The 23,886-nt window shown below is 35.5% G+C and overlaps 1 protein-coding gene across 1 annotated transcript in view; it reads right to left on the minus strand.

The window, feature by feature from the left end:
• Nucleotides 1–23,886, minus strand: part of igf2bp2a (insulin-like growth factor 2 mRNA binding protein 2a) — a 77,668-nt gene that overhangs the window by 18,360 nt on the left and 35,422 nt on the right. The window contains exons 3-8 of the mRNA XM_073845352.1: nucleotides 23,481–23,529; nucleotides 21,997–22,048; nucleotides 10,470–10,533; nucleotides 3,756–4,043; nucleotides 1,892–2,026; nucleotides 1,689–1,811 (exon numbers count right to left, since the gene is read on the minus strand). Of these exons, the coding sequence (XP_073701453.1) occupies nucleotides 1,689–1,811; nucleotides 1,892–2,026; nucleotides 3,756–4,043; nucleotides 10,470–10,533; nucleotides 21,997–22,048; nucleotides 23,481–23,529 (711 nt within the window). The remainder of the gene's footprint in view (nucleotides 1–1,688; nucleotides 1,812–1,891; nucleotides 2,027–3,755; nucleotides 4,044–10,469; nucleotides 10,534–21,996; nucleotides 22,049–23,480; nucleotides 23,530–23,886) is intronic.

Consider the following 23,886-nt stretch of genomic DNA (forward strand, 5'->3'; position numbering starts at 1 on the left):
TATAATTATTAATATTTTTATTCCTCTTATTATAATTATGAATATATATTTTTTTATTATTATTACTATATTGTGCATATGAAGTGTTCATGGTTTTGATTAATTTTATAAAGTGTCTAAATTATTACCTAAATTATTTAAATTATTTGAATGGGTCAATATTTTCTCCATTATTAATAATATATATATTTTTATTATTATTATTATTATTATTATTATTATTATTATATTTTGCATTTGATGTGATCATATTGGTTTTGGTTCATATTAAAAAATGATTTAATTTATTCCATCAGTCTAAATGAGTCAATATTTTCTCTAATATTATTTATATAATTATTTATTTTTTTCCTTTTGTCTTACTATTATTATTAATATTATTATATTGTACATATGATATGATCATACTGGTTGTGATTAATATTAGAAAGTTATTAAATTATTACATCAGACTGAATTGGTCAGTATGTTCTCTAATATTATTAACATAATTATTAATCTTTGTATTCCTCTTATTATTATTATCAATATCATTATTCATATTTTTATTCTTATTATTATCATTATTACTGTACTGTGCATATGAAGTGATCATATTGTTTTTGATTAATATTAGAATGTGTTTAAATTATTACCTAAATTATTTAATTTATCTGAATGGGTCAATATCTTCTCTGTTATTAATAATATTTTTATTATTAAAATTAATTTGATATTTTATTAATATTATAAAGTGATTAAATTATTACAGACTGCACAAGTCAATATCTTCCCTATTATATGATATGATCATATTGGTTTTGATTAAATGTAGTTTTAAATAATTACACCAGTCTAAATGGGTCTCTTTTTTTTTACATTTAATTTAATTTTTTTAATTATTATTATTGTTGTTGTCATCATGTTTTTTTAATGATTACTATAATTATAAATAAATTATAGTAAAAAAGCATTTTTTTAAATTGATCATTTACAATGATTTATTATATGTGCTTTTATGTCTGATTTCGCCGAATGCACAAAGCGAACACAACACCCACATTCTCTAAATGCTGAGACCTCTCATAAGGTATGATTTAACTGAAGCACAGGACAACAGAGATCTGAGCCACGTCATAGAAAGACATAAGAGTTGTTTCCATTGTATCGCTCTTATGTTGTTCTTGAGCTAAATACCAAGACGAACTCTACTGCATCTCTGCAGAGATGAATACAAATCTTGAATCAACAAAGGTAGTGGGACGCTGGGTGAAGAGCAAGTTATCTGAATTGGTATTGATGAGCATTGGTCAAGAGGCTGTTTTTTAGAGGGACAGCTAAGCAATGACGTCAGGAGTCCTGGTTGAGGCTTAATTGGGTGACTCACTTCCGAAGCCCAGCACACACTTATTTCTGGGAAATACATAAGACCACCTGTACTCTAATACTCTGAACCAGATCCCAGCACTTAGTAGTCCATTACAAGATGTCATATGTTCAGGTCACGTTATAATCTACATCTTGACTGCAAAACACAGCATTTTCTATCAAAACAACTCTCCATGACGAGCCATGCAATCATGTATGCCTCCATTAAGAAGTAGATAACTAAGTGGAGCTGTGATGAAACATTCTAGATTTTCAATTAATGGAAATAATAATGAGATTTTCTTGTTTTCACCTGTTGAAAGCCATCAAACGCAACTTACGAGGAGATGGTTATCTTGGTCTCGGTCTCCTCTTCGATCTTCTTCAGGTTCCTTCCCTCCTTTCCGATCAGTCTTCCGACTAGACTGTTGTGGGCCAGGATCTTCAGAGGAATATCCTCAGTTCTACAGAAGCAAGACCACGAGTTGGCAACTACAGAGATGTATTTAAAGATCTCCAGTGACTTCAGAAGATTCAGACTTACACCTTGGTGTCGTCAGCCTCTTTCTGCATGATCTCCATGATCATGCAGCACGCGGCGGAGCAGCCTTCAGGAGTGGAGTGGATGCTGATCGGCTTCTCTGCCGCTCCCGCGTTCTCCTTACGATGGATGTCCACCCTATCGGGACGGGAACAGGATTATTCAGCAGAGATCAGACAAAGCTTCATGAAAAGCTGTCACTGTCATTAAGCAGGTGTTGAAAAGCATTGTGAATTCAAACTTACAGCCAAACCTGATTAACAAATGTGATATTTAAGGCTCATCCACACAAAGCCAGAGCTTTCTCTATCCAATCTTTTTTCTCCCACGTTCTAAAAAAAAATTCTGCAAACACAGCGTTGTCTCAAGAAATATCTGCTTACACACAAAACTACTGAAACCGACTCAGAATGACTTAGTACACATGCCAGACCAGTACGTGGCGCTGTAATTCTGCCAGAGATACACTAAAAATGGAAAAAAACGAAACCCAAAACCACTGAATCCACCTGGACAAAACGTTGATACGATACAAAACTTTTACGTATTCAGTCTATTTAGTGTGCAAAAATTGACTGATAATCTTAGCAATAAATAGTACACATTTTTTGTTTAAACATTATATAATATGTAAAACAGTTTTCATTTAATTTAATTGAAGCTTTATAAAAGTCATTTTTTAAATAAGCATTTTTATTCAGCATTAAAATGATCAAATGTGACAAAAAAGATATTTATAATGCTACAAAATAAATAAAATAATTTTTTGTTTATCAAAGAATCCTGAAAAAAACTAATCACTGTTTCCACAAAAAATATTTAGCAGCAGCACAACGGTTTTTAATATTGATAATATTAAGTAATGTTTCTTCATCAGCAAATGATCATATAAGAATGATTTCTGAAAGATCATGTGACACTGAAGACTCACTGAAATCAGCTTTGCATCATAGGAATACATTTTATTTTTGCATTTAAAAATATATTAAAATAGAAAAACATTATTTTTAATAATAATATATAACAATATTATTGTTAAGGTATTTTTGATTAAACAATTGCAGCCTTCATGAGCATAAAAGACTTAAATTAAGGATAAATGAATGAATAAACTAACCAGCAATGAGAAATATTTTTTTACAGAATTGTTTAACCTTTGTTAATGTTAGTTAATAAAAAAAAGTTCATTTTCAGGTACAAAAAAAGCTTTAACTGAGATAAATGCTGCATAAGTATTGTTAACTGTTAGTTCATGTTTAATAATGTAGTTAACACGATATCTTACCAAGCCCACAATTTTGAATAGTAGTTTATATCACATTTGTAATTAAAACATTTATTATGCACATAAATCATAGTTGTACTAATATTAAGTGCACTGAAAGAATTCTTTAGAATCTAATTAAAGTTTTAGTTCACTTCCAGAATGAAAATTTCCTGATAATTTACTCACCCCCATGTTCATGTCTTTCTTTCTTCAGTCGAAAAGAAAGTAAGGTTTTTGAGGAAAACATTTCAGGAATTATCTCCATATAGTGGAATTCAAAGGGGATCAATAGGCTGAAGGTCCAAATTGCAGTTTCAATGCAGCTTCAAAGGGCTCTACACAATCCCAGCCAAGAAATAAGGGTCTTTTCTAGCGAACAAATTGGCCATTTACTAAAAAAAAAAAAAAAAAAAAAAAGTATATAAAAATGTATATACAAATCTCGACTTCACGTATTACATAGTCACGTTGGAAAGGTCACACGTGATGTAGGTGGAAGTACCGACCCAGTGTTTACAAAGCGAACGTGCCAAGAAAGTCAAACGTTTTTATTCTGGAAGTGAACTAATCCTTTAACCACATGCTCACGCTCTCACTTACTTCGACTGTGTCTGTTTGGTGATGTTTTTGATTGTGAGCCCCTCCTTGCCAATGATGGCTCCCACAAACTGCGTGGGCACCAGCATGCGCAAGGGGAAGTCTGGATGTTTCTGTCGGGGCCCCAGGGAGCCTCCAGAGGTCCCGGGTTGGGAGTCCTGTTCCCGGGATGTCCTTCCACCCCGACGATTCCGGATTGCAGGCAGAGGCGGAGCAGCATCCATATCCAAAATATAAGACACTTTAAAGGAGTAATCCTCAAACGTCTGTCCTGTTAATTTCTCTACAGCTCTGGAGACACAGAAGGGGACAATTATCAGTGGAATACAATAACAGTGCACAGATGGTGAGTTTTGTACTGCTATTTTATTCATTTAAAAAATAAGGCAGGGTAGTATGATGGTGTATAACCAGTGACAGCTACAAATGCGCCAACCGTTAGAAGTTCTGCATGTACAATGCAGAAAACTTTGCTGATTATAATGAGAATGATTTATTGAAACATGTTGGGATTAAATTTTTAGGGTGAAAAAAATGAAATATGTAACCCTGGACCACAAAACCAGTCATAAGGGTCAGTTTTTTTTAATTAAGATTTATACATCAGCTGATTAAATAAACTTTCAATTTATGTAGAGTTTGTTAGGATAGGACAATATTTGGCTGAGATACAACTATTTGAATATCTGGAATCTGAGGGTGCAAAAAATCTAAATATTGAGAAAATCGCCTTTAAGTTGTCCAAATGAAATTCTTATGCAAATTACTAATCAAAAATTACATTTTGATATATTTACAGTAGAAAATGTATAAAATATCATCATGGAACATGATCTTAATATCCTAATGATTTTTGGCTATTACTACAAATATACCTATTCTACTTTTTGTTGGCTAATTCGTTACTTTAAATTACTTATAATAGTTTATACTTTTATGCCATTTATTTACTATTTTTATTAATTATTTACTACTTTTACAATTTTCATTTCAATTTTAGCTTAAGTTTGACATTTTGCTACATGCTTTTATTTATCAGTTTCAATATTTCTATTTAGCTTTAATTTCTTTTAAAGGTTTTCATCTAATATGTGTATTTTATTTTAAATCAATTTTATTTTAACTAATAAACAATTTATTTAACAATAAAACAGTGTTTTTACTATACCTAACCTGTATTAAAAATTATACATCATTGTATTATTTACATTAACATAAGAATAATATAATAATAATAATAATGATATATTATATTATAATATTTAAGACTTACTTTTAATATTATTAGGAGAAAATTATTATTACAGTCTGTAATTGCATTTTTCAGTCATTCATATATACAATAGCTTGAATAAACCTTTTCTATAATGAGAATGTTTTTAATTTCATTTTCATTTAATTATCATTTCTCAACTAAAGTTCATTATAATATTTTTCATGTTATAGTCAAAAAAGTCTGGGTAAAGACATCATAATGAAAAACTCATTAAAGAGACTCTTGACATTCTTGTAATTCATTTTATTCATTAAATTAATTATAAGTACTTTAGCATATTAATACATAATATAAAAAATAGTTTTAAAATATTTAAACTGATTCACTGCTTATTATTATTTGATTGTTATATAAAATGCTAATTATACAATAATTTAACTTTTTGTAATAAGGTTAATTTAGCTGTATCTCCCCAAAATTAGTAATTCAAATTAGTCAACAAAATAAGTTACTGTTAGAACAAGATTTTTACTTGCTTGTACACCACAAACAGATTTAAAATCATATTATTTATACATTTCATATAAGAATAATAAATATTTTTAATAATATTAAAATGAATATGATTTTGGCTATCTTGTCCATCTAGGGGTGGGCGATTTGGTAAAAATATCATATCACGATTTTTTCAAGAAATATCACGATTCACGATTTTTATCACGATTCTTTGTCATGTTGGTTTTACTTTTTTACAAGTTGTCTGAGTAGTACAGCCAGAAAAATTTTTCTATTTTAAAACCAAAACCTTACAAGGTAACAAAATATAAAATAAAAAGAATGGCAGATATTTAAGCCAAAGTGGGCGAAGACAAAAAAATCTTTGTCATTATTTTCTTTGTTTTTAAAAAATAAGAACAAAGATAAGCTACATGTTACAAATACACATACTACACAAATAAAACAAACAGTGCTTTAATTTTCAGGTACAGTCCATGTATTTATCAGTAGCATTCAAGAAATTTAATTAACAAATATTAAAAAAAACACTATATACATTATATACATAAATTATACATAGAAGCAACATTTAAAGCAACTGTATTGAAGTTCTTCAGTCAAGAGCAGTGACTGATTTTCCTTTGTGTTTTGTTTTATTAGTGTATCATCACCCAAAAATGACAATTCTGTCATCATTTACTCACTCTCGCATTTTTTTTAAGCATAAAACATGCTGAACATAAAACTTATTTTTAATGTGGGTAACCAAACAGTTGCTGGGTCCCCAGTTACTTCCATATATTTTATTTATTTATTTTAAGTCAGTGGGGACCAGCTACTGTTACCCACATTCTTCAAAATATCTTCTTTTGTGTTAAGCACAAGAATTTTTTTATAGAGATTTAGGACATGTGAGTGACAACATTTTTGGGTGTACTGTCCCTTTAATGACAATCGACAGCATGTTTAGCTCTGTCGCAGAGCTGCACGCATCTATACAGGCGCGCATCCGTTTTTCTCTTAACTGTTTACTTTCACTTTAGACAACCGACTGTGTTTATATGTAATCCTTGCGTGTTTTTGACAGTAAAAGCAAATTAAACGCCAAAGATAGCTCAGTTTAGTAATCAGGTGCTGTCTGACAGGCTTTTAGCGCACGTGCTTCAGGTTTACGCGCTCATGAAACGCATGCCAGAACAGCGCGCGGACCAAATGGCGTTATTTTACCGGCAAGACTTTGAAGCAGGGACGGATTACGGACCGGGGCCCTTGGGGTGCAGGGGGCCCGTGGGGCCCCTAGCCCAAAACAATTTGCAACGCTTAGCAACAATGTATTTTCGTTTGTCTATTTTAGAGGGCCTACATTCTTTAAACCTCTGCTTACAAGGGCCCCTGCCCTGACCCTATTGGGAGGGCGTTTGGCTGCCAAGGGCCCTTGAATTGTGGTGGTTGTGGTGGTGGTGCTGGTGGTGGTGGGGGGTCGGTGCTTTCAGGGGGCCCCCGGCCCTGCTATAGAAACTTTATAGGGAAATGGGTGCATGGGAGCCTACTTTTAGAAGGCCCTCTTAGGCCCTCCTATTATGGTCCTGGCTTCTGGCTACAAGGGGGTCCTAGGGAGGATGGGGTTTTGGGGGCTTTTAGAGGGCCCTCTGATTATGAGGGCCCTACTACGAGGCCCTAGGGAGGAGGGTGCAGTGTACCTTTAGAGGGCCATCTGATTACAAGGGCCCCTACCATGGGGCCCCTGGTTTCTGGGGGGAGGGGAGGGGGCCTTACAGAAGGCCCTCTGACTAGGGAGCAGTAGCATGGTGGGATGGAGGCGGTTAACCTGCCCGCTGAGTGGCCCCCAGACCAGTGTAAGAGTTTGACCAGTGTAATCACTCCCAGGGCTGGAGTGGAGGCTAAATGCAAGTAAACACGGTTTACCCAACTCTGAAATTTCAGAATTAGAGTTTAACCACTTCTCAATTGATCTAAATGCATCATAGTGTAGTTTATGCACAAAATGTGATCACAGAATTTGTAGCCCACCTCTTATTTTAGCACTACACCCCTGATCACTCGGTTGTGTACGGGGATATGGTACACAGGTGGATTCTGGCATGGTACAGCTGGACACGGTACACATGTAGTGTGATCACTAACTGTGCCCCAACATGGCTCTCACTGTACGTTCACACTAGGAGAGACCAAAGCGAACACGTCGCCAAGGTCGTTAAAGAAACTTCGTTGTTGAATTTGCTTTATTCACTTTGTTCGCTCATTGGAATGTTTGATTTAGCTTGTTACCGTGGGGCGTTGGTAAATCTATATATTAGAATTGGTTTTCACCGAACCACGTCATAACTCATTACATAAGGTTAACTGACTTTTAACTTCTCTTTTTCGCTCTGGTCGCCCAATTCGCTTCGCTGCCAGTGAATTTGCTTTGTCCGGCCAATTCACCGACTCTCCATAGAGAAATAATGACTTTCGTCGCTCTGGTCTCTTCTGATGTGAATGTACGTGACATCAATAATGACACTCCAAATAATAAATATTTGAATTAATTTGAGAAAGTTGGTGTTAATAACAGTGTTTAGTGGATGACTTTGCAAGAAGGAAGAGTAGTGACAGGTGGTTTAACATTTGCATTTTTTTATTTTTTTTACTTTTTCACAAAATATCTATAATTAGACCTAAATGTTATCCATATTATACAAAATGGTGACTTGGAGTAGGAACAGTAAAATTAAATGTTATTTCTCCCTTTAGCTGCATAAAAAGTCCCCAAAGTTTCACAACTGGTTCATGGTGAATTATTTTCCAAATGTATCAAAATCTCCCTCCCTCCCCCCTTAAGAACGTGACACATGCTGGCTGCCAGTGTAGAGCCCAGCCCACCGGCTGCTGCCAATACACAATCTATGGCTGCTTCGCACAGGTTATGGAATGTTGCTAATATTCGGATCAAAGATTCTAGGGTGTTATTCTACTCTAGGAAGTTCTGCATACAATACATTGTTTTAATGCAATTTTAATCCACGTTATTGTACCAAATACATTGCCGATTTTATCAGCAAAATAACCTAGATCATATTGCTTAGTTTATTTTGTTTACCCATGCCAACGGTTGTTAAGGGAAGAAAAGCCATGCTTTTAAAAAAGGGTATTGTTAATTTAAGCCCAATTGGTCAGTAATAGCAAATGCACACGGATTTGACAGAAAATTAAGCAATTTAAATGAAAAAAGAAAAGAATTATATGGGTGTGCGGTAGACGTTTCTAGTGGGCATTCCCAAATTGAAATCATGGATATGTTTTTCTTGTCGTGGCGCAACGTTTTTTTTTTTCTTTTTTTTTTTTTCAATCTGTTTTATAGTATGCTTGCCCTCCTAAATCTATATGGCATAAAGTAAAAGAACGAAAAGTAATGTAATAAAATTAGATCTACAATCGCAAATTTAAACTGATAAAGACTATCATGAGCCGGCAAGAAGACAAAAGGATCACACAGCCAGAGGTGGGTAGAGTACCCCAAATTTGTACTCAAGTAAAAGAACAAGTACTCATGGAAATATTTACTCAAGTAAGAGTAAAAGTAACAATCTTAATAGTTACTTGAGTAAGAGTAAAAAAGTATCCGATGGAAAAAGTACTCAAGTAGCTAGTTACTAGTTACTTCTGATCTGATTGATATGAAGTGAAAACCCTGAATTTCAAACTGTTTGGAAAGCTTCCACACACCTCTCCTTGAAAATATAGGCTGAAGTAAGGTGTGAAAATCAGATAGGAGTCTAATTTAAAAAAAAATGTAATACACAAATGTAAACAAATATCAAGGAAGTAATTTTATTTAATTATATTTATTTCATTTAGTGTATCTGTACATTTTTTTTTTATATTAATTTAAAGCAAGTCATACCCCTTTCTCAGATCTGCACAAATAAAATAAACGGTAATGGGACTGGACAATGTGAAGTGGAATATTAAGCCATAAAATGGCATGATTTAAAATTCAGATACAGTTTCACACAAAAACAAAATATGTTACACTATGGCATTTCATCCTTTATAACATTAAAAGGGATAAATTGAGTATATAATTTATTATATTTATTTAAAATATTACTGTACTTGTTTAGATTTTTAGAAGGCACTTAACTTTTTACATTTACAACTCTGTGTTTGCTGCATAGAAACATGGGTCGATAATTGCAATCATTTGACCATAAACAGCTGAAAAAATGTATTGGAAATGAAAAATTAATTCTCGGTCACGAGGGGGCGCTTTAGGAGCGCTGAAATATTACGGTTTCCATAGTAACAGCTGAATACAAAGCAGCATTAACGCAGTTTCATCAGACATGAAATGAAGATTCCAACGACAGTTTCTGAGGACAGTAATGGAGGAACTGCATCAAATGTAGCAAAGTAAAAGTAAAGTTTTTTCACTATAAATGTACTTGAGTAAGAGTAAAAGTACCTATCTTTAAATATACTCTAAAAGTACTAGTTACCCCAAAAATCTACTCAAGTATATGTAACGAAGTAAATGTAATTCGTTATACCCACCTCTGCACACAGCTAACGACAACATTAACTGTAGCTACGAAGTTTTAAGGTAGGACAAAAGGTTTCATTTATCATTTGCCCGCCGTGGCTCTAGTTGGCAAGAAATTCACAGCACATATTATTTTGACCGCATCGTCAGATTTTATACATGTCATAGGGAGGGGGAGGGGGAGGGGGAGGGGGAGGGGCCCACACGACCCATAATCCGTCCCTGCTTTGAAGCACATTCAAATAATGTACTTTTGTGATCGCGAATATGAATAAGTGCAGTGTCCCGTGAGTGAATGTAGACTATATTAAGACGGAGACACACTGTAGCACGATACTACGATATTTATTCAAAAGCAGATCGTGGAGACATTTTAATCGTCCACGATCAAAAATCGTCATATCGCACACCCCTATGTCCATCCCTAAAAAAAAAAAAAACTTCAAACTTAGATTCTTACATTTTAGCCTCTTCTTTTGTTGAATATGTCACATTCACCACTGCTGTTTCTGTATCAGTGTTAACTGCAAAAAGAGAGAGAAAATATGAGTTAGAAACAAGGAGCTCAGTCATATTGTTTTGTATTAGCTGCATGCCATGCAGACAAACAAACGCAGTTTTACACTAGTGCAGTGAAGAGCCACTTGTGTGTCTCAGTGTCTGCATATCAACTAAGGATTACTGTGCCATGGCCAGATGTGTACTTCACAGGACAGGCACAAAACAACCCTGACGTGCATAGATCAAAGCCCTGCGTATCATTGAAATACACACACAATGAGAAAAAGACCTCCACTTCAGGAGTTCATGCAGCTACACACGTCCAACAGCTAACTATAGCACCTGCGTCCAGATCCGGACCTCGAAAGGTCAAGCTGTATTATATTCTCTGAAGAGTGTGAAATGGGGCTAAATGAAGGTTGTGCCACGTTACAAGAATTCCTCCTGGGTCATTTCAATAATTACAGACAGAAGCCACTGCAGAGACAATGTGTATGGAATTTTTAAAAAGGAAAGCCTGCCTTTTTATTGATTAGATGGAGTTGTGTGCCTAGAGGACCAGACAGTCTGTCTGGAAGAAGTTGAGTGGGACGGCTGGGCAGAAATCCAGAGCTTCACACATGAAGAGAACCACAAAGCCTCGCTTTAAGACAGCTCAAGCGATCAATCAATCTCACAACCAATGAGTGTCACCAACGAAGACAGATCACGCATTAAGCGCTGAGAAAAAACGACCAGAAGAAGCGCTTCCCTTACGTCATGCCAACATGAACATATTTATTTCATCAGATGAGCCCACAAGTCACACAACAGCATTATTTAGATGGGATTAGCTTTCTAAACAATGCTGGAGTTACAGTTACTATAGTCTGTAATTTCATTAACCGATTTAGACTGGATTGGAAATTCTGTGATTTTTGAGACAATTATATGTCAGTTAGGCCTGCTCGATTTTGGCAAAAATCATAATCACGATTATTTTGGTCAATATTGTAATCACGATTATTTAAACGATTATGACAGGGTCCAAAACTCTATATAGTGATTAATTTAAAGGTAGCAATACAGGGAGAAAAAAGATTTTAAAAAAAATACTGAATATTTGTATGCAAATCTAAAGTAGTCTAAAAATACTACAGAAATGTTATGTAATTATTTGAATGTAAATAAAACAGGGTCTTCACTGTAATAGTTAAACATACTTTGTTTCTTAATAAAACTACAAACGTCCTTCATTCAAGAGCAGTGAGTGATTTTTCTCTTTGTATTTTTACGTTTTATTCATATTAGGCACAGAGACGGCAGAAGGAATATTATGTGTTGCCGCTGTACCACACGGGTCCAATTAGTTATGGGATTTATGGCTCTTTGAGGGGATCCGGATCTTTGTGATCCGTTCCTTTCAAAGAGCCGTTCAAAAGAACGGCTCTTTTGGCTCTTTTTAAATATTTAGTCAGTTTTAAGAAGCCAGCTTGGGGGCATCTCAGTTTATCCTGGAAAGAATCACTGGGAGGAAAGATGAGGTGAGATTTGTAGTCAAATAATTAAAACTCAGATATCACACACCAATATCCGAGTTTGAATTATTCTGAAATATTGATTATTACCTCATTTGTCATGTGTAAGGGATAATGTACAGGCAGCCGGTAGTTATCGCAGAAATAAGCCCCGACAGACGCTTCTGCTCTGCTCCTGCTACGCGCTGCCGCGCCGTCCCTGCGTGCGGTGTGAATGCTCTAATCTGTTAACATGGGCGCCGAAAAAAATACGCGCTGCTTACGCCCTGCTTACGCGTGCAGTGTGAAACCGGCGTAAGACAATTTGCTATATCAAGCAGCAAAACGAGCTCTTTTGTACAGCTAAAAATAGCTGGACACAGACAGGATGCAGGACCCATAAAATGTAACTCTTACAGGAAAAATAAGGTAGGCTGAAAAGGTGTATTCAAACTATTGTATGTATTGATTGACTGACATTAGGGCTGTTCAATTAATCGAAATTTGGTTTCGATTTCGATTTCTCCTTCAAACGATCATGAAAATGCAGTAATCGAAATGAGATGATTATTGCGCCCCTTTCCACTGGTGCGCTTTCGCTCCTCCATAAAAGCCTGATTTCACATGCAAATCAGCTAAATCATGTAACGTGACACACATTAACGCTTCGCGTCGGGTCCTGATCACACTGTGTTAGTTTCCGGTCTGAGATGTATACCCTCTAGCCACAACCGCGTCAGTGCCGCGATCGTTTTGGCGCCGAGTCTATTTTTGCTGCGCCGCTTACGCTGGATTAAAGCCACAGTGCATCGATCTTGATCAAAACTGGCCTGATTAACACGAAAAATAACAATTTCACCATAAAATCATGTATCACATGTAACACAATCACGGTTTAAAAGGCTCACCAGTAAAATAATGTTTTTTTTTGTAAATAATGTCTAGTTAGCCTACTTGTTCAAAACAATCACTTTACCAAAGTTTGTACTATTTTCTGCTTGTTTTGATATATACAAGAATAAATAAATTCATACTACTGCCATTAAAATGTTAATATAAAACATATTTTAAAATACAGAAACAAAATCGTTTTTAAAAGTGAAGATTCTGAAAATATTGAAGGAGATCCTATAATAATTTTATATAGATTTACAGTAGTAACAACAAATTAAAATTTTATTATGATATGTCTTATCATGTTTTTAAATATGATGGTTTCATTATCTCAAAGTTGGACAACCACCATAAAAAATATGATATATACCATGAGTCAACAAATGTAAAAGTCAGTCATCTATTACTTATCTTGTAAATTATTGTGCCTTTAGCCTCAACAGCCGGGGCGATTAGTACCCCAAATATCATACTTTTACATATTCTTTTCGTTATTGAAAAACTGTTGCTTTTAATTATCTTAAACCAAACTGGTAATCATTAAGACCTTTAATATCTTTGTCTAAAAATATATTCAATATTTTAGCGTTTCTCATTTTCTACTTAATCTACAACATACAACCATATCACAATTCAATGCACATGACATACAGTTGTCGGAGAACACCTGAAATGTGGGACCGAATGAACGATACTCGTCTATATTTGCAGTACACAAGCTGCGGTTCAGCTGCGCGCGACAAACGCTGCCAGTGTGAAAGCCCAATGGATGCGCGCTGCTTCTGCTCTGCTTACGCGCTGTGCACGCGCTGCTTACGTCCTGCTTACGCGTGCAGTGTGAAACCGGCGTTAGCATATTATTTTAATGTATTATCTTAATTACGAACCCAGTGGTTTGTAGTTCAAACTGTTTAACCATTTACTGCACATTGTTATTCTTCTAATTATTTCTCTATATCGGTTAATAAACCGGAAGTCTCAGGGGAGCACATAAGTGACCAAAATATAAAAAAATGCGCTGTGTAACGTCAAATAAGTTAAGACCGCTCACGGATGACAGTTGTTAATGTACGATATCACCGTCGATCAACTTACTTACTGTATTGGATTTAAATTCAAACGGAAAATATAAAACTGCGATATTTCACTGACTGACGCGCTTCATTTACGTTCTTCACTCGGCAGCGCCAGAGCCATGCAGAGAGATACATACATCTCTCTGTATGGCTCTGGGCAGCGCCAAAACCAGCAGCAACCCGCCAAAATAAAAGTTCGATGATTTTACGTTTGAAAATGCTGTAAATTCATATATTAAATTGATTTAAAATGTAAATATTAACATTATATTTAAAGTGTACTATAAAATATTTGTATTTTTATTTAATACTCACTTTTTATTTTTATCATATAATAGTATTATCACACTATCATTTTGCTTATTATTTTAGGGAAAATAAATAAATAAAATGAAATAATACTATTATCATTATTTTTAATTATTTTATTTTTATAGTTATATTTAATGAGTCTCACCGGTGCAAACAGTTCAGACTGAAAATGTATTGTGCACCCCTGATAATAAAAATGTTCATTTCATTTCTGAACTGAAATAAAGGTATCCACCTTTTTCTTCCCGAAAGAGCAGGTGCAGCCATTTGTAAATTTTATGGGTCTGGTTTCAAGTCTGATCTGCATCCAGATATTTTTAGCTGTAAAAACAGATCGTTTTGCTGCTTGATATTGCAAATTGGTGTGTCTTACCATATTGTTTTAATGTATGATCTTAATTATGAACACACTGGTTTGTAGTAACAGTACAGTAGTTTTACTGTGTACTACACGCTGTTATTCTTCTAGTTATTTCCCTATAACAGCTAACGAACCAGAAGTCTCACCCATTGGTTTACTTCTGTGTCGAAGAATAAGGTGGATAGTCAAAAATGTGTGAGTGATTGACTATGTTTATAACACATTGAAGAAAAACTCATTAAAGAAATTCCTGAACTCCTTAAAATAAAACCCTGATTAGTAATTATTTTATTCATTAAATTAATTGTAAGTACTTTAGCACAATCTTTTTTTCCACATACATTATAAATTAATTATTTAAAAAAAATTAATCGCTTCCCTGCTTATTATTATTTGATTGTTATATCAAATATGACTAATTATCCAATCATTTAACTTTCTACATCAAGGTTAGGCCTAATTAAGCTGTATCTCCCCCATAACTAGTAATTCAAATAAAACAATTCATCAACAAAACTCAATTTGTAAAACATGATGTCACTTACACATACTCAAGGTTTTAGAACAATACTTTTTAATTGATTGTTATACCACATGGCAGTTTTTACAAGATATACTCATTCTCTAACTTCCACCAATATGGATCAACGATTTTGATGACATCACCCTGCACTTCAGCTTCTCATCAAACTTTCTATCGAATCATATGCTCTCTACAATCTAATCTAATATATTGCAGATATGCTCACTGAATACAAACCCAACAGACAACTCAGATCACTAGGATCGAGTCAGTTAGTAATATCAAGGGTTCACACAAAACAAGGGGAATCCGCTTTTAGCTATTATGCCGCCCGCAGTTGGAACCAGCTTCCAGAAGAGATCAGATGTGCTAATACATTAGCCACATTTAAATGCAGACTCAAAACTCATCTGTTTAGTTGTGCATTTACTGAATGAGCACTGTGCTACGTACTCCATTGAGGCAAAAGAAGTCTGGTTTCACGCGAACTGCCGCAACGCGCAAAGTCTGCTCTGGTCCAGAGACACCATAGCACAGAGCGGATCAAATATGCAAGTCAGCGCATACCATAAAATGTATTGGACTCTACACAGAATGCTATATTTTATAGCGATATGGATGAGATTGTGGCTGTTAAATGCGGCTTTACTGAGCTCAGTGGCTTTGGCCCAAGCTGTGATATAAACAAAACGCTATTGGCTATTTTAAAAAGAATGTCTTTCTGTTTCATTTGAAATTACGTCAACTAGAGGTCGACCGATGTATCGGTTTTGCCGATTAATCGGCACCGATAGTTGATTGGCCGAACTATCGGTTATCGGCAAAAATCCTTACCGATAGTTTTTCCGGGTTGCATTCTTTGCTGAAGCGGCTCACGCTCCGCTGTCATGGAGTATGAGAGGTTAAGCCCTAGACCAATGTTTAATGCCAGGATTGTTACCATATATTTGTATTGATTTATATCCAGCTGTTTATATTCTTAGCCAGCAAAGTTGCAGGTGTAAAGACATGAGAAAGCAAACTGTGTTCATTCAGCCGACAAACTCAGTCACAGCGCGCCATAGTTTTACATTACACATCTTTCCTACATCGTTCATAAAGACTTGACCCTGTGCTGGAAAATTGAGTATTGTGCATTTAAGCAAACTATTTGTATTTCTGTAGCTCTAATTAAGTCTGTATGCTTAATACAGAGCTATAATTTATGTTTTAGCCTTTTCTTCAGGCCGTTAAAGCATGGTGAGTTTGCATCTTGTTACGCACTTTATTTCACAATGCCATTTTCCTGTTCCTATTTGATTTTAATAACTGATCAACAAAAATATCTATTAAAAATTAAGATAAAAATAATACAAAACGAAATTCGTTAAAGAAGGGATTTTCCACAAATAAAAACGTACGAAGTTGTCAAAAATTGTGTCTGACCCTCTCCAATTCTCCTGGCGTATTGCCGTCCAATTCATACCACGTCCTTTATGACATTTACAAATTACACAAACTTCTTTCGTAATTAACATATTAAACTGAAACAAAACAAAAACAAATAATATTTTAACATAAATGTAAAACAGAAAAGAAATTGTTTCTGAAATGGCTGCAATATAGATTGCACTTTCTCTTTCCGTTTCATGTTTAAACTAACCTTTGCCGCTTTTTTGATCATTCTTGAAGTAAACATTTGCCCGTTTGGTGATTAAATAAACGGTTTTAGATTTATGCTTTAACTATACAACGCGTCCTGTGTGTGTGTGATACCTGCAAGTTGTCCGCGCAACACAGCGCTGCACTTTTGTTCGGTTTCATTAAAGGGTGGGTGAAAAATAGATTCTCCGACGCACCTCAATCCTCTCTTCAATGAGCGTGTGTTTTTCCCGCATATGGCACGCGTGCGCGCCAGAAACGCGGCTGGCTTCATTGCACAGAATTTCCACAGTGAGTTAAGTGTATTGTTTGACAGTGTGAGCTATCAATCGCAGTTTTTGACTTTACATGTGCCTTCATTTCTGCCGTTTATAATGCAGTACTACTAGATGCACTGACAGACTTTCAATTGCTCTTTGTGTTTGTTCGTCCTAAAAAGCTTGATTGCAGATGCAGTTAAATGCACTTGGATTTTCAAATACTTTTATACGAAACTGATGTACACACAGTCAGTTATGTTTTCAGAGCAGGACAAAACATCTGATACATCGAAATTGATCTGTGCATTCGTTTGAATGCAGCCTGTTAAAGCTGCCTCTGCCTGATCTCATCAGTAATAATCAAACGAAAAAGAAAAAAACTATTTCTGTAAACTTGCCAACACTTAAAGAACACTAATTTTAAATAAGTAATTATTTTAAAAAGCAGCCTGCTTATATAATAAAAAAATGTTAAAATTTAAAGATTCCCACCCCTTTACAATGAGCCCTTTTGTAACATCAACTAAGATTGATGAAAGCTGTAGAATAGAAGTGTTGTTCCTTGTTAGAGTGTTAATTTCAACATTTACTGATATATTGTTAAATTTCGAAGTTCATTTTGTTAACATTAATGAACTATGAAATAACTTTAATGATCAATTTATAATTAATATTAATATTTTTATTCATTTACAAAGTATGGTTTAGTATTTATTTTTTTAAATAGTAGAGCACTATTTTAGTTGGCCTTCAATATCCATTTTCAAAAACTATCGGTTAATTAATCGGTATCGGCCAGCGTGGTCCAACCTAGCTATCGGTATTGGTAAAAACCAATATCGGTCGACCTCTAACGTCAACACATAGAATAACGCCACGTGTTTCAAAGTACTTCAGTTAGGGCTGGGCGATAAATTGAATTTATCGATTAACTCGAATGTGTACAGTCGTGGCCAAAAGTTTTGAGAATGACACAAATATTAGTTTTCACAAAGTTTGCTTCTCAACTGCTTTTAGATCTTTGTTTCAGTTGTTTCTGTGATGTACTGAAATATAATTACAAGCACTTCATACGTTTCAAAGGCTTTTATCGACAATTACATGACATTTATGCAAAGAGTCAGTATTTGCAGTGTTGGCCCTTCTTTTTCAGGACCTCTGCAATTCGACTGGGCATGCTCTCAATCAACTTCTGGGCCAAATCCTGACTGATAGCAACCCATTCTTTCATAATCACTTCTTGGAGTTTGTCAGAATTAGTGGGTTTTTGTTTGTCCACCCGCCTCTTGAGGATTGACCACAAGCTCTCAATGGGATTAAGATCTGGGGAGTTTCCAGGCCATGGACCCATGGATGCTTTACTGTTGGCATGACACAGGACTGATGGTAGCGCTCACCTTTTCTTCTCCGGACAAGCCTTTTTCCAGATGCCCCAAACAATCAGAAAGAGGCTTCATCAGAGAATATGACTTTGTCCCAGTCCTCAGCAGTCCATTCGCAATACTTTTTGCAGAAGATCAATCTGTCCCTGATGGTTTTTTTGGAGAGAAGTGGCTTCTTTGCTGCCCTTCTTGACACCAGGCCATCTTCCAAAAGTCTTGGCCTCACTGTGTGTTCAGATGCGCTCACACCTGCCTGCTGCCATTCCGGAGCAAGCTCTGCACTGGTGGCACTCCGATCCCGCAGCTGAATCCTCTTTAGGAGACCATCCTGGCGCTTGCTGGACTTTCTTGGACGCCCTGAAGCCTTCTTAACAATGCAGTGGAAAGTTTTTTTCGGGATTAAGTTAATTTTCATGGCAAAGAAGGACTATGCAATTCATCTGATCACTCTTCATAACATTCTGGAGTATATGCAAATTGCTATTATAAAAACTTAAGCAGCAACTTTTCCAATTTCCAATATTTATGTAATTCTCAAAACTTTTGGCCACGACTGTAGTTTACATCGATTTGTTTGAATGAAAATCGGTTTTCTCTTTAATATCCATCGACGCTCCTCTCTGGGCTCCAGCAGTTCCGAATGGGCTCAGCCCTCCCCCCGCGAATTTACAATATTAGAAATACACTAATATATTTGTATTCAGAAAGGCACGGAAGACAAATAACGCGAGCCCCTAAGGGGGTATGATTAGCCGGACCCAGTCAGCATATTTGTGTTTGCGCTCAGGGGAGCTTCAAAGGTTTTTACGTGTTTTTGCAGCTTAGAGTAATGTATCACGGACATATCTCACAAATCCTTTCATAAACAAAGTGTAGAGAGAGTGTAAATAAGAGATTGACTGTACAGTATAGCGAGCGTCATTGATTTAATAGAGCTTTGTGATATTGCAAACCAAGATGAGTGACAGCTTTTAATAATTTTTAAGGGAGTTTGTAAATGATATATTTATTTAATACAACAGTTAAATAAACAAGAAGTTATTATTAAGTGACTTACATTGTCTGACTATAACACAATTGCATGATTTTCCTCTATTTCGTCGTTAAAAGTAGTCAAACAAGTCACATCTGAGCCGCTGTGCATCTCCACTCAAACACAGCGGTGTTTCGTTTATGAATGAACGTGCGTTTTTAAACGAATCAAGTGAAATGATTCAATTTCCCATTCATTAAGACAGTAACGTGCCTTATTCTGAATGAACCAGCGGTTCGAACGAATCAAATGAATGATATGATTCAGTAATTAAATCAGTGTTTTGCCGCCACCTGCTGGCAGATCGTTTCAGTTATTTAAATCATTTAATATTTCTGTATTCAAAATGTTTTATTTTTATATACGATATAACTGCAAGAGAAAAGCTTGAAAATATATATTTTCATATTTATTTGTCTTACAAACATTTACTGTGTCCGGTATGATAAGAATGGGGCCTGGTGGAAAGCGATCACTGGTGCAGTTGCAATGTATATTGCAAAATATATGGTGCCCATATATATTGTGGAAAAGCTGGGGTTTATTTACATGCTGAATGTAGTAGGGGGTAAAAAATCGATTTAAATCGTAAATCAGATTTTTTGTGAAAAAATCTGGGATTTTATTTTTTGGCCATATTGCCCAGCCCTAACTTCAGTTGACCTTTAAAGTCCTTTAAACACTTCTAGGAAATCTCATTCTGAATATAACTTACACGTTTACTAAGATGACGGTATTTTTGTCTGGATCATGAACAGGTGTTTACATCTGATATCAGCATACAGTGACAGGTCATGTCAAGCACCACTGTAACAACCTTAAAGGGGTCATCGGATGCCCAATTTCCACAAGTTGACATGATTCTTTTGGGTCCTAATGAGAAGTCTATAACATACTTTGGTTAAAATTTCTCAATGGTAGTGTAAAAAACACTCTTTCAACCTTGTCCAAATCAGCCCCTTTTGGAGTGAGCTGTTCTGTTGCATGTTCCTTTAAATGCTAATGAGCTCTGCTCGCCCCGCCCCTCTCTGTCTGCGATGATGAGCCGTAATGTTTACTTCAGCTGTGTTTAGCTGCAAAACTTCAACAGATGTCGGGAGTAAATGACTACTGCTATGTTCATTATTACATCCAACAACAGAACACCTCAATCGCTCAATCGGAGACATTCTTGTCTTCCCCTGCACCTGAGTCACACAATGGCGATCAGAGTCGGACTGTTTCAGCTCGATGAGGGCCGGTCTAAGGTAAGACGCTGTCAATCAACTATCGTGGGAGCAGTCTCTGTCAGTGCATCATCACACCGACAAGAAGCTGAGAATGACCCGATTTTAAAAAGGGGATATTACTTTTAAAGATTAAAAAAATACCACTGGGTGGATTTTTATCATTGTAGGGTGGTTGTGTACACAAACTGCCAACACACATTAATGTTCAAACAACATGTAAAAGTGAGTTTTGCATCCGAAGTTAACAGATTGATAAAATAAATGATGTTTAGTCACTAAATCAGAATCCCAAGTGGCCACAGGAGACGCATGTTAAAGTCAGGTGTAAACGCAATCTCTCTCTGCTGTGAGTGAGAGAGAGACCGCAGGCGCCTACATTTACCTCCCAATTACTACGCCGCACCTCTCTGAAAACACGCACATTACAGCTGGTGCCTGGCCACTCTCTCCCACTTTAATCCACACACTGTCCCTCTGCCACACTGCTCATTTTAACCAGAGCAGAGTTCATCCCTCTCTCATGCACTGTCTGTCTGTGACTTCCTCTCATTCACACTCAGTTGCCCTGTCTGTGCGCCTTCCCTCTCACGCGCTCTCTCATTTGGGAAAGACAATTACAGAACCTCAAAACTGAGATGTCTCCACTGGCAGCATGTGTTGATGTGATTTAATTTTTGATAACGTGTGATCTATAGGCACACATTGTCTCTGTTGTCCACAGCCTGTTAGCAATTTAGACTCATGCAGAGGGGTACATCAGCACATGTGCTATACAACGAAGTCCCCAAGAGAAAATTTCACAAATATAGTCAAACCAAAATTATTCAGCCACCAGATATAATTGTTGACACTATAGTTCATGTAAGTTTATGTAAGTGAGGATAGCAAAATGATGTAAACTGTGACATTCCCAACATTTCTTCATACAGTGGACTACCAGTAAAACTGGGACAAAATTTTGATTTGACACTTTGACCTGACCATGTTTTGTTACATACCTTTTTATCAAAGTTATCTGACAGTGGTTCTGACAGAGTTTAACTCTTGAGTTCTTGTCATATTTTTTTTACCATTTTCTATACTATAGCGAATAAACTGTGATAATGTGAGAAATTTTAAAGGTGTCTGAATAAATTTTGCTTTGACTGTATTTCATAAAAGGGTAAATAGATGGAATTAACAAGTCATACCATAAGGCACTGATTAAAATGTCAACTACCCAAAATCAAAACTTATTATATGCAAGTCTAGTCACGTTAGACTATGGAAACTCCTTTACCTTGTTCCACATTTTCTACAGTACCATACTGTGCTAACAGGCTGTCCAAAACCTGCAATGAGAAAAGAACAAACAGTTACAAACACAAACAGCAAAACATATCATTAAGTGCTTTTAAATTGAATACCAGAAAATAGGAGAGTTGGAAAATAAAATGAATAGCTCACCCCAAAACAAAAATGCCATCATTATACTCACCATTATGTCAAATATTAAACTCCGTATGCTATTATTATTCTGTCTAACACAAAGTATAAATACCACTACTATTGAAAAGTTTGGTGGCAGTAAGGTTTTTAATGTTTCTGAAAGAAGCCTTTTCTGCTCATAAAGGCTGTGTTTATTTGATTAAAAATACACAAACAGTAATATTGTGAAATATTATTGTAATTTAAAATAGTGGTTTTCTATTTTTAATATACTTTAAAATATAATTTATTCCTGTAATGCAAAGCTCAATTTTCAGCATCATTACTTCAGTCTTCAGTGCCACATGCCCCTTTAGAAATTATTCTAATATGCTGATTTGTTATCAATATTTTGTAAGAATATACTCTACCATTAAAAGTTTGGGGTCAGTACATTTTTTCTTTCTTTTGTCTTTCTTTTTTTTTGAAAGAAATTGATACTTTTATTCAGCAAAGATGTGTTAAATTGATCAAAAGTGATAGTAAAGACTTATATTGTCTAAAAAAACAATTTTGAATCAATGCTGTTCTTTAAAAAACTGTTTCCAACAATGATGATAAATCAGCATATTAGAATGATTTCTGAAGGATCGTGTGACACTGAAGACTAATGAAAACTCAGCTTTACATTACAGAAATAAATTATATTATAAAGTATATTAAAATAGAATTTTTTTATTTTAAATTGAATTAATATTTCACAATATCACTTTGATCAAACAAATGGAACTTTGATAAGTATAAGAGACTTCTTTAAAAAACAAAAATCTTACTGATACCAAACTTTTGAATGGCAGTGTATATTTCAAATCATTTGATATCTTTGGTTGAGACGATGAGAATTTTTTAATCCAATGATATTCTTCAGTTCTCCCAAAGCTTGTGTCAAGTGCCTGTTCATGCTCAGATTCAAATCTAGTGTGCAAATGTCACCAAGACAGCCTCTTGTGTGATTAGTAATTGCTTGGAATGATATTGAATAAACACATCAATTTTTACACAGTGAATCACTAAGCTTGCAGGAGTATTACAGAGGCAGTGTCCAAAATACATGCACAAGAGTGTGAGAGCGTGCAAATGTGCCAGCGCTCACTGTGATGATGTCATCAGGATTTACAATCGGGTCACCAGGGCTGAACTCTCTCCAGACAGACTCAAATGGACTGCAGAGGAAGTGTACTTGTGTATCCCTAATGCACCGTGAGTTAGAGAAAGAAGCGCTGCAGCCCAGAGGAGACAGACAGAGTCTTGACCACACACACACTGCTTTCTCTGCCCGAGCGGTTACACACTCACCTCCCACTGGAGATGAGGAGGAATGTTCCGGATCTGAATCTTCCGACTCCTGCGGACACAGAAAGAAAGAGAGAGACAGTGAGACAAAAAAGAAAGTGAAAGAGAGAAGCGCAGCAGTCTTCAGCATAGATGCTACAGCGTGAAAACACACAGATCAGATCTAACAGAAACTAAAGAAACAGACTGAGACAAAATACTTATAAAACTTCAGTTGCTCAGTCAACAAGCTATACCTTCAGCTGTCTGTTGAAGTCTGTGTAAAGTCAATTCAGAGAATTGTTTCTAAACACATTATAAATGTTAGAAATGTATTGCTGAAAACACTTTATAAAGACTAAACTATACTGTGTACTAATTTAAATGTATTTGTATTTGACAGTTGAGAGCGGCGGCAGCTTTCTCGCAA

The sequence above is a fragment of the Garra rufa genome, chromosome 8 (genome assembly GCF_049309525.1).
Source record: "Garra rufa chromosome 8, GarRuf1.0, whole genome shotgun sequence".
Taxonomy (NCBI): domain Eukaryota; kingdom Metazoa; phylum Chordata; class Actinopteri; order Cypriniformes; family Cyprinidae; genus Garra; species Garra rufa.